Source organism: Phoenix dactylifera, chromosome 2 (assembly GCF_009389715.1).
Source record: "Phoenix dactylifera cultivar Barhee BC4 chromosome 2, palm_55x_up_171113_PBpolish2nd_filt_p, whole genome shotgun sequence".
NCBI classification, from domain to species: domain Eukaryota; kingdom Viridiplantae; phylum Streptophyta; class Magnoliopsida; order Arecales; family Arecaceae; genus Phoenix; species Phoenix dactylifera.
The window spans coordinates 9382823-9394913 of record NC_052393.1 but is presented as its reverse complement, the minus strand read 5'-3'; the positions used below and the strand labels follow the sequence as shown (position 1 = coordinate 9394913).

Below are 12091 nucleotides of genomic sequence, written 5' to 3'. Positions count from 1 at the left end.
CTAATTCTTTTAATTTGATGGTGGTCCTATAGCGGTTAGGGGTGCAAATGGATCGGATCGAATCGGATCCTGAGTAACCCCGATCCAACTCGATTTTTTGTTCGGATCCTAATTTTGGACCCAGACCCGACCTGGTTGAAGATCGGGTTGGGTCGAATCCGAGTCGGGTTCGGGTCGGATCTGAGTCGGGTCCGGGTCCGAATTAAGCCCATTTTTTGTGCTTTCGGGAAAGAATTTGGGCAAATTTAATGTGGCCATATCATAACTATGAGGTGCTGGGTGACCCATGACTTGAAAGATTTGCAATTAACCTCCAGTTAGAACAGATGACCCGTGACGAACTAAGTAAGTCCGTCTACAAGCCAAATTTCATATCACACTATTTTTTATCTATATGACTGATTGGACGAAATTTGGTGTCTCCCAGCTCCCCTCTCAGGAGGGCAAAGAAAATCCCAGACCTTCTTCCAAAATCCAATTCCATTGCAGAAACGGGCACATGACCCATATTCAGTTCAGCGTTCCCTCACTTTCTCCCTTCAAAAGTTAAAAGAAACAAAAACCAAAAAACAGAAGGAAAAAAAAACCTAGCTACTGAGATACCAGATGTTTCAATAGTGTAATAGATCGAGAGAGAATCCGAGCTTTTCCTCTTTTTTTTCTCTCTCTCCCTCTCTCTTTCTCTCTCTCTTCGGGTCCATTCGGATCGGATCGAGTCTACACGGGTCGGGTCGGATCATGGGTCGACCCGACTCATTTGCAGCCTTAATAGCGGTTCGTATTAAAAAGAATTATGAGTGCGTATAAATTAGATACGAGTATATATTAAGAGAAAGTAAGGAGGATTTGCAATATTTTAATTATTCATATTCCAATATGTATAGATGCAATTCGTGAAATTCGAATCTACAGCCACTATCCGTTAGAGATGTAAAGTAGGAAACAAAATAAATAAATTTCAACCACAACAGATATGAATATAAACTGGTACTAAATAAAGTATAAGCTCGTATGATTAAAGAGCGAGAGCTAAATTGTAATGAAATCTAATTAGAGACTAATTGTTAAACCGTAATCAAATTCAGGGTCAAAAAGTAATTTCCGCCGGCCTTTTTCTTCGGGGCATCGACGGGAGGATCGGTGCCAGATAAAGCGGCAAAATCGGATGGTTAGTTGATGCGTACCAGGGCCTTTTTCTTCAGGAACGATGGGGCTTTTGAGCTAGCCGCAAGGAAGGCCACAAGTGGCTTATGGGATTCGCGACCCTCTTTTCTCTAGCTTGCAAGGTGTCCTTCTCCTGTCACTTTTTTTTTTTTTGGGTTGACGAAACCTTCTCCTGTCACGCTGGCATGCTAAAAGTAGAATGGAATTGTAAAATCAGGACGCACCCAACCACGGAAACACCCAAACAAACACCTTACATGGATAAGAGGGGCCCATGTCAACTAAAAGGGTGTACGGTTGGTCATCTAATGGCGTGGATTTTTATTGGATGGGGACGAGCTGCTCCCTCTAATGAGTCGTTTGGGTCGTACTTAGTTGAAGCCCTCGCGGGTGTAGAGCCGCCACATCATTATTGGATCAACGTGCGATTTGGGAGGTATGGAAGTCCCAACTCTGGAGGTCAACATATAAATTCAGAGTGCCCTCTATGGTTTTAGGACTTTCCAAGTAACTTTTTGGCTTTACCATGGCACTTCTGGTTGTTTTGGCGTAAATTTTACAATCTGGTGGAAAGATGGGTATATCGTGTGCACTTGCTGCTCCAATACAAACACATTTTTCCCCACCTTTTTTTTTCTTACCTTGATGGTATTTTCCTATACAAAAATAATAGAAGGTTCAATGGGCATGCTTCCAAAACATTTAGGATACAAGGATCTGTACGAGCATATATTTAATTCGATATTGGCTATATATGAGGTATCTTGAATACTGACCAAAAAATTCAAATAATATTTTTTAATTAGCTTTTTTTTGGATAAGGTCCTAAATTACGATAAATAGTATCAGACCCGGCCCATAGCCCTTGTAAATTTTGGGACGTTACAACATGGGACTATTTGGATTGACCACAGACCGATCATGATGTTTATAATTATATTTGAATAGATTTTGACCCTTAGACAGGCGAAATGCTAAGTCTTAAATAAAAACATATGCGAGGATTCGTGCGGACATGTGTTTAGTCTTATATTGGATATATACTGAGTAGATCTTGGATATTTATATGGGACCAAAAATCTCAAATAATATCTTCTAGGTAGTCTTTTTAGATAAAATCCTAGGTTGTCATATAGAATGATACATACTTGTGTCAAGCACTATCAAATGGAGGAACTAGAGTGGTTAGCCTAAACTTTGAGCCATAAATAGCAAGTGTATCCAGATTACTAGAAAATTATCTGGTTAACCTAACTTTGAGTCATGTGCTTTGCTTAACAATTTTCTCTATTTCAAACAAAATGACTTGGAGATCCGACAACAATATTAAGACAATGTTACAACAGTTTATTTATGTATTTAAAAATGTAGCAACCAAGGTTTGCATGGAGGATCACATAGAAATTGCAGTGGAGAAACAGAGAAAGAATGATTCATATATATGCTCTGTTTTCCTTTTACAGCATCTAAAAATGAGTGGCTAATCACACAATAAATAATGACATATCTTATATTTTTCTTATCTTTCCCTCTCACTGTTCTATTTTACGTCCTCCAGGAAGCAAAACAAATTGCTGGTGCGATATTTTCCTACTTTTCAGGCCTTATTTGTGTTCCCCATAAATGTTTAAGATTACAACATCTCGTCTGATACGCTTTAGACTGCCACTCCCTTATCAAGAACAATGATTGATCAAATCGCCCTTGACATGCGTACATTCCGCGTGGCCCACGTTATGTACTCTTATATGTACATTTATTATCGTAATATATGGAAAACCCAAGCAACGAGAGTGATAGGAAAGCGAAGGCGATCACATCCAATTCAACCCAACAATTCCCTCATCAATGTCTCGACGGCCTGGGCCGGAACCGGCCCATAGGAACAATGAAGATGTCCCTGTGAATGAGCCCAGCAAGCCCGCCTCTAATGAGCAGGCCCACCCAGAAGACCCAGTTGCTGGCGAAATCTCTGGCCGCAACGCCGGTCCGAAGGAACGGGCACGGCTCATGAAGCCACTGCCGAAGGGGCTGGCAACGAGGATGTTGGCCCCACAATGAAGCCGATGGCCATGGGTGCCACCGTCACGAGCGAGCCCTTCTTGGGGTTCACCGCCATTGCGTAAACTGCGTACACTAGTGCGAAGGTGATCAACACCTCCATCACTGCCTTGTGATACTATTGGTTGCCCCGTCACAGGTTAAAAATGTAAAACTATTGGTTGCCCTGTCATAGGCTGAAAATGTGATACTATTAGTTGCTCTGTTATAGTCTGAAAATGTGAAACTATTAGTTATCCCATCACAAGCTGGAAATGTGATACTATTGATTGTCCTACCACAGGCAGGATACTCTTGGTTGTCCTATCACAGGTTAGAAATATATGATACAATTGGTTGCCCCATCATGGGCTGGAAATGTAACCGGGATTTGGCCCAAAATCAAAAAGATAATTGATTTGAATCAAGTTAAAAAAAAATACAATAAAAAGCATTGAAAACACTAATAAAGATTTACGAGATATCATTTGATATATTACTCTTGAGTGGCTGGATTTCTATAATATTTGATATACATATTATGCTAATTATTTGAACATTAGCCGGTTTGTGATTTCATGATGTGTGCGGCGATTTCTTATGATTTTCAAACTTATGCTATAATTATAATGGTGTGGATGTGTGGAGATTCTTACTCGACCGTAAAACTCACAACTCTTTCCTCTTTCTCTTAATTTTTCAGACTTGCGGGTTGCATAATACATGACTATGGTTGAAATCACAGGTGGAGGGGATGACTAGATAGAGTATCATTGATACTGGTTAGATGATCAAATTTTGACCAACTCTGTTGTTTGGTATGAATTGATATCATTGTTCAAATGATATTGAGGTTGTAATATATTTTTAGGCCTTGCATTTACTCTAGGGCTTTGCCCAAGGAAGTATGCGGTTGTGTCGCGCTCCGGATCCGAATGGTGGATTTGGGGCATGACAAAGTATGTGAGGATCCGTGCGGACGTATATTTAGTCTCACATTGGTTATTTGCTGGGTAGATTTTGGATACTTATATAGGATTAAGGAATCCAAATAATATCTTTCGGCTAGCCATTTTGGGTGAGGTCTTGGGTTGTTATAAATGGTTTTAGAATAGATCCGACCCATAATCTATGTGGACTAGGGGACACTGCAACACCAATCCATTGGGGCTGACCACGGGCCTATTGTACTGCTTGTGATTAGATTTGAATGGCTTTCAAACCTTAGCCTAATGAGGACGCCAGGGCTTAAACGAAGGAAGTATGTGAGGACCCGTGCGGGTGTGTGTTTAGTCTCACATCAGTTATTCGTTGGATAGATCTTGAGTACTTATAGAGGATCTAGAAACCCAAATAATACATTTTGGCTAGCTATTTTGGGTAAGGTCCTGGGTTGTTACATGCCCCCTCAACCTCGTTCATCCTCATCACCACCCCGTGCATCGATATCGTCTTAAATGGAAAGAAATTGAATGGTTGAGATTGATTTTTATCTGATGGATGACGATGGATGGTGGGGATATTTTTGGTATTGTTTTTAGCTTGTTGCCGGTTACGAACTTAAGGAGGAGGCAAGCGGTGGTGGAGCTGAGGAGCTGGGCGACCCAGTAGAAGATGCCGGTGAGGATGGTGATGTGGTCGCCCACGACAAGGCCGAAGGTGACAACGGGGTTGAGGTGGCCACAGGAGATATTGGCCGCCATCAAGATGCCCACGAAGAGGAAGAAGCCATGAGTGACGGCGATCGCCATGGGCGATGACGATCGCCACCTGCTCGGCCAGGTCCAGCGCGTCATCCGCTGTCAGCTTCCTGTAGTCACATCGCAAGTAGGGAAACATCGTAGGGTAACAATACTAGAATAGGAGCCCCACATGCAATACATATATTTTAATTTGGTGCATCAGAACGGGTCTCCTATTTTTTGTTATGAAAATTACGAGGATTACAAGATAAAATTCTAGGTAGTCCATAAATATTTGTATGCCTATAGAAATTATTATGCTATCATGATATTTATTTAGAATTTTCTATAAAGCATGACAATATATTTATGTGCTATATTGACAAAGTTAACACAACTTAAGACAATATTAATTTTTTGTTTTTTTTTTCTTTTTGGCTAAGGATTCTTCGGCGGAAGAGAAAGAAAAAAGATGCATGTTAATTTATTACAGCTTTTATAAGTATTGTAATGCATATACTGACTATAACATTTCTGTTCATGGTCAACAGAAAAAAAAAAATCAAAATTGTTGCATGCTGGCTTCCTTACCATAAGCGATCGCAGAGCCAACGCCGGTGAACACGAAGAGGAGGGTGGCGATGAGCTAGGCCAAGCAGGCCTTCAACGAGCCCACACTGAATGAGTCACCGAGGCTTCCGAAAGAGAGATTCACCATCTTTGGCATAGGTGTGAGGCTAGAACAATAAGCTCTGTGGAGAAGAACAATAAGGGCTGCTTGTACGCTCTTCTCCTGCTGTCCTTAGTTACACGTGCGGTCATGCACCCTGCCAATCAGCTTATCTCCATGCATCCTATATGAGACGAGCCCAACATGAATAATAAATGAGGTGATGGATGTGGTGCACGGACATGTGGTGGATTATTTTGTCTATTAATTGCTTAAGTAGATTGTAGAGATTGTTATTGCTTGATAAGTAATATTCTATTTAATTATACGAAAAAGAAAAAAAAAAAAGCAGCATTATTGTTTCTTGATTGCAATTTTTTCCAACAATTGCATTATCACCAGCACAGGTTTTTGCAACCAAAAAAAAAACAAACGAGGCCCTTCATTGCATGGCTATCTCGTTATTTGATGGACCAAATTTTATTTATTCTCTATTCTATATGATGATAGCGGCATAATTGCTTCAGGCTCCAATAATATTATAACACGAAACTACTTGAGTCTTTTTGAGCATTCCTTGGTACGAATTAAGATACTATCATAAAGCTTGCTTTTGTTGATACCTACGTAAAAACAAAAGCATATCTACTGAAAAAATATATATTTCAAGTAACTCAATTCTTTCTTAACAGAAAGAAATAAGAAAACTACACCACGTAAAAAGGAGGCTGCATTTTGAATACTAAGATATCATAGCCGTCAATGCTTCCTCTTATTAACCATAACCAGCCGTACTTCACATATTTTGCATGTTTTCAGCGCTATACATTATTGTGATGCAAATTCCTTCAGTTTTTACTCATGCATGGAAGTACATCTACCAAATGAAGGATTCTAGCTATAAATTAATGTTTCCTTCTACATGATGACATGCTTCTCGCTCATGTGCCGCGAGCTAGTAATATAGACTTCTTGAATTCTGTTTAACCAGGCATGCATCTCTGTCTGTGAAATCAATAACCATCTCAGCCCCCACTTTGCTCCTCCTTCATGTTCTGCCGTTCATGGCTAGCATGAGGCTGAATTTAAGAAGCTGAGCTGCTTGGATGTTTTTTTCAGTTTTGAGGTAAGTGGAGGCTAAGGAGGCGAATCCTCCATGAGCCACCAAATTTTATCTACAGAGAGAATATTTAAAACAGAAGTTTAAAGAAGGTATAAGAATGTACAAGGATTTAGAATCAGCTCTAAGAGTAGAGAGGGAAAAAAGAGCTAGAAAAGAAAAGATAACCAAAGCAAGAAAGAGAACAAAAACAGGATAGATCGCACCCCACCCGGGTGTTTGAAGTAAGCTGCTGTCGATAGAATACTGTATAGCCCAATGAAGAAAATAGAGTAATTTAAGCATCAGCGGACCAATTGAAAGATTGAAGGGAGTGGCTGCAGTGGAAATGAAGCACCGAAGACATCGGCCTGGTGTAAGAAAATTCAGAATACAGACAAGAGGTGGATCTCCTTGGATGCTGCACTTCGGATTCTCCTTTGTTTTTTTTTGTGGCAGACCAGCGTACAGACCCGGTTTAAATACCAAACATACATATAAATACCAAACGACGTGCCTTCACAACAGAGGTTTTACAACAGAAGGTTCACCATGTCAAAAATGCTCGAGTAACTCAGTTTTGGAACTCAAAAGGTCGCTCTGCTGATGGGCATGTGATCAACATCAGATACAACTCGTGAGTTATTGACATACTCTGCTAGAAATCAAGAGATACAAGGTTACAATGTAGTTTTGTTTCTAGGATCAAGCTGTACCCAGCTGACTTATACCTTTTTAGATTTTTTTTTTTTTGATGAAAGGAAAGCTAGAAGACAGCCACCCAAAATTTATTTAGAAGAGAAGATTGAGAATGTACAAGGAAAGGCCAACTCCTGTCTAGAGTTGGCAGGAGAGTTTATATCACAAGGTTCACCAGATTTTTGCCCGGAACGGAAGAGACACTGAGACACAGCAAGCAAAAGATAATCTAAAATCAGCTAAGAGGAAGTAAGCTGCCGAACAAAATTTACTCTTCCTGAGAAACAGCAGAAGTGTGGCAGGGAAAAAAGAAAATACTCCATTTTGAAGAGCAGCAGTCCAGGGAGGCAGCTTGACAAACTGGATATCATACTTTGATGGTTCTATTTATTCCTGAACAATATTTGACGACTCCCTCACTTTTTATGGTTGTTTCTGTATGTGTCTGAGTGTCTGTGTGGGTGTGAGAGAGAGATGAGTTCTTTTTATTGCTCAGTTAATTAGGAGCTATCAACTAACTGAAAATTAATTAAAGCCCAACAGGATGTAAGTCTACCATGCAAATAGCTTGTGATGGAGAAGAATACTTGTGGAAGGTGCACTTTTTTTTATGCAAATACTTTGCTTCAAACTTCTGGGCATCCCAAAAATGGAATGATAACTAATTTGAGCTTTTGGATAAGAAATATTTGCTGTTTACTTTGCATTCTTTCCATGCATATTTGTAACTAAGGGCCTGCTTAGGCATCCCAAAAATGGAATGATAACTAATGATATTTCAGCGCATATATTGTTCTTAGCATGATCAACTGTTTCATGCATTATGCTTGTATCGGCCATCATGTTTATCACTCCAAATTTCGCTTACAGTGGTTAAATTTTGCTTATGTTTTTGCTTCTTTAATAAATTGTTTCCAACCACTGGATTTTCTCTAACCTCAGTCCTTTTTAAGACATTCTGCTAATGTTGAAGATTGATGAAATGTTTTATCATTGATATCAGTTTGATGTTAAGCCAAGGACTCCTCATGTGATCTAAATCTGTTTGCATAGGACTTCTGGTTATCATGCAGCCAAAAAGGTACATAAAATTTGCATCAATAAGAGGCATAGTTTCTTCCTCATTTTAAGAATGAGATGTAGTTCTCGCAGTTGAACAGTTGTTGCTTTCCAACTGAGTAATGATATTATTGCCGCAGATATAGACCTAGATTATTGGTATTCAAGCTTCCTTGCAGTCATGGGTTCATTGTTGTATCGTTCCAAACAAATAGACGTGGCGTTGAATCTTGACATCAACTCAAGCACTCAGGATTACAAATCAACATTGGAGCATAGAATAGGCATTCAGCCATTGAGATGGTGCCTTGTAGCAGTTGGAAGCTTTAAAACCATACTGATGCGAGATAGGTTAACAATCAAGAACTTGTATCTAGGAATAATATATATGTATATATTTGAAAAATTGGATCACTTTTTTTCAATAATAATCCCCGGACTTTTCTAGATCATTGTGAACTTTCTCTTGACTAGTACAATAACACATCTTTACGTGTGCATGGACTTGTATTATGTGTGTATCTATTACGGTTACAAGTGCATCATATAAATGTTTGTACCAATTTAACGATAGGATCGTAATAATCTGATAACAATCAAGAACTTGTATCTAGGAATAATATACATGTATATATTTGAAAAATTGGATCACTTTTTTTCAATAATAATCCTCAGACTTTTCTAGATCATTGTGAACTTACTCTTGACTAGTACAATAACATCTTTACATGTGCATGGACTTGTATTATGTGTGTATCTATTACCATTGCAAGTGCATCATAATGCAAATATTTGTACCAATTTAGTGATAGGATCGTAATAATATGATAAAGTTCAAAAGGATCATTTCTCTCCCAACCTGCTCGGTACGGCACATTCCTTCTCTAGTTTAGAGAAGCTTGTGCAATACACGGGGTATAAGGTCATAACCCACTCTAGTTCCTCCATTTGATGGTGCTCGACTCAAATATGTATCATTCTATATCTGGTAATTTTTTTTTCTCTTAATTTTGAATACTTTTTCTTTTCTATACCTTAGTTGCTACATTTTTAAATAAATAAATTGTTGCAATTTTGTCTTAATATTTTTGTCAGATCTTCAAGACATAATGTTTGAAATAGAGAAAATTGTAAAGAAAAACTCATGCATGACTCAAGGTTTATGTTAACCAAATTAATAATTTTCTAATAATCCGGATACACTTGCTATTTATTATTCAAACAACTTCTCATCCCGTTGGAACAATCTTTCGGTAATAATTGCATCACAGATTCGTTCACACTTAAAAACTGCTTCAATGCTTGAAACTGACATTGGTATCAAAACTGAAGCAATGTTCATTTGAATTAAACCAAAGAAACTTAGTCGGAAGTTGCAGTTACATGTCAATCTAACTACAAGAAAACAAAAACTACCCTCTCAAACAACCTCGGCTTCACCATGCCGGGAGTCAGAAGCAGAGGGGAGAGACGGGTACACGAGATTCTGGTGGACTAGCGCAGCCAGGGCCGCACCGATCAGAGGGCCCACCCAGTACACCCCTTGGTTCTTAAGGTCCCCGCTGATGACGGCCGGTCCGAAGGACCGGGCCGGGTTCATGGACCCGCCCGTGAGCGAGCCGGTGGCCAGGACGCACGCGCCTGCCACCATCCCAACAGCCAGGGGCCCCACCGCCGACCCGGCCGAGCCACCTCTCATTCCTGTCCCCCTCTGGTCGGACGCCACGTAGACCGTGTACACCAGCGCGAACGTCGTCACGGCTTCCAGTGTTGCCCCTCCGAACCCCGTCATCTGCGTTGCTATCCCGGTCGTCGGTACCGCCTGCCAGAAGGGCATTTTAGTCAGTCCCGTTACAATGTTCATCGCGAAAATGCAAACTTAATTTATGGCTTGCTGACCTGGCCGGCGGAGGCGAGACGGAGGACGAGGCAGGCGAGGGTGGAGCCCACCAACTGAAAGATCCAGTAGAAGATGGCCGTTGGGACGCTGACGTGGCCGGCGACGGCGAGGCCGAATGTGACGGCGGGGTTGACGTGGCCGCCGGAGGCGTCCGCGGCAATGTACATCGCTGCGAAGAGCGCGAAGCCTTGCGCCACCGCCGTCGCCACTAGAGACGACGCCTCCGATGTCACGTCCGGAGTTAGCATCCCTGCAAACAGAGAAATGGAGTTCAGAAACCGAATAAAGTAATTGAATGACAGAGAGAGGGGGGAAGAGAGAGAGAGAGAGAAAGAGAAACTGACGGGAAGAGAGGGAAAGAGAAACTGACGGGCAGAGATGGCGGAGCCAACGGCGGCGAAGACGAAGAAAAAGGTGGAGATGAACTCGGCGAGATAGGAGCGGAGGGCGGGGAGAGAGATGGACTGCTGGAACTGACTTCGGACAGAGGATGCCATTTCTCTTTTACTTTGTTTCGTAGAGATAGATAGATGCGAAGAAATGGGAGAAGGAAGACGGTTGGTGGCGCTTTAAAAGGTTTGGGCGAAGGGCTGGAACGATCCGCGGAAGGACGTTGGGAGCCGTTATTGGCGGTTCTCGATCCCCTGCCGTACGGTTTCTACGATGGGGTGCGACGCCGGCCCAGGGCCGCTAGTGAAGTTATGCCTGGCCAGTCCTGGAGGCCCAAATTAAAGTGGGCCGTAGAGATTATGGGCCTGGTTGGAGGTGAGCATGGTTAGCATTCGCATGAGGGAAAAGATGGTCAGTCCAACTTAGTTGAAGTTTTGCCCAAGCGTTTCAAGAAAACAAGTAAGAAGGGGTTCATTCTGCATTAATCACAAAATTATTATTTCATTAGCAAATTTATAGCTAATATAAGAATTCTATTGTTGTAACTTTTATGTGATAAAGCTCCTCCAACTGCTCTCTATTTTAACAGCCATTGATATGGCCCTACCATCACCTACTGAGCCGGCAAAAAGCTGATATAATAATATCTTATATTAAGGTCCGTTTTTCTCTGGGTTAGAAACTAAGGTCGCCGACAGCATATGCAAATCAGTGATTCCGGATTCAAATACTTAATTGCCATACACAAGAAGCTAATTTTTTTGGCTTGGAAGCTTGCGGATTGTACGGCAGGATGCAGGAGAAACTGTGGCCTGCAAGCGTAGCACAGAAGATGCAGGATGCTTGCAATGATGCTTGGGCATGACAAGGCTTTGGGCCAGGGTGTCAGTCCATGTATGGGCCACATATGCATCTGCCCCATAACTTTTCTCTGAAAAAAAAGAAAAAAAAAGTTAATGCTTGACATAAAAAGATACAATGGTATATATGCTGTCCTCCAATTTGAAAACAAAGTCACTTATCTAATTGAATCCAATTCATCTCCTTTAGCTCTACATGACAGAGCACGCATCTTGGTTAGAGAGAGAAGAGTGGGGAGAGGAAGTGGTTCTAAGGGTTCTAGCTGAATTTTCAAATACATCTCTCTATCACTACATTGCATGCAAACAAGGAATCCAAGTTAAAATATTGCTTATTAGAATTTGTATCTTAGATGGTTCTTTGCAATACAGGGGCCACGTACTCCCGCATGCACAAATATAAATTGAAACACAGAAGCTCACTGAAAAGAGTGGTGCTCTAATAACAATATAGTGGGATTCTGGCCTTCTATAAATCCTTACTATTTTTTGGCTTCTAGCATCTTAGTATATAATTTTTATTTTCAA

At 40.9% G+C, this 12091-nt stretch overlaps 1 protein-coding gene and 1 pseudogene across 1 annotated transcript; both read right to left on the bottom strand.

The window, feature by feature from the left end:
* Window positions 1-3009: 3009 nt before the first annotated feature.
* LOC103716561 lies at window positions 3010-5604 on the bottom strand (annotated as a pseudogene).
* A 4108-nt stretch (window positions 5605-9712) lies between these two features.
* Window positions 9713-10834, bottom strand: LOC103716560 (probable aquaporin TIP5-1). The gene is made up of 3 exons (XM_008804602.3): window positions 10684-10834; window positions 10313-10563; window positions 9713-10235 (listed from the first exon to the last, which is right to left on the bottom strand). Exons 1-3 carry the CDS (start codon window positions 10808-10810, stop codon window positions 9834-9836), a joined length of 780 nt encoding a protein of 259 aa, XP_008802824.2. The 5' UTR covers window positions 10811-10834; the 3' UTR covers window positions 9713-9833.
* Between the last annotated feature and the right edge of the window lie 1257 nt (window positions 10835-12091).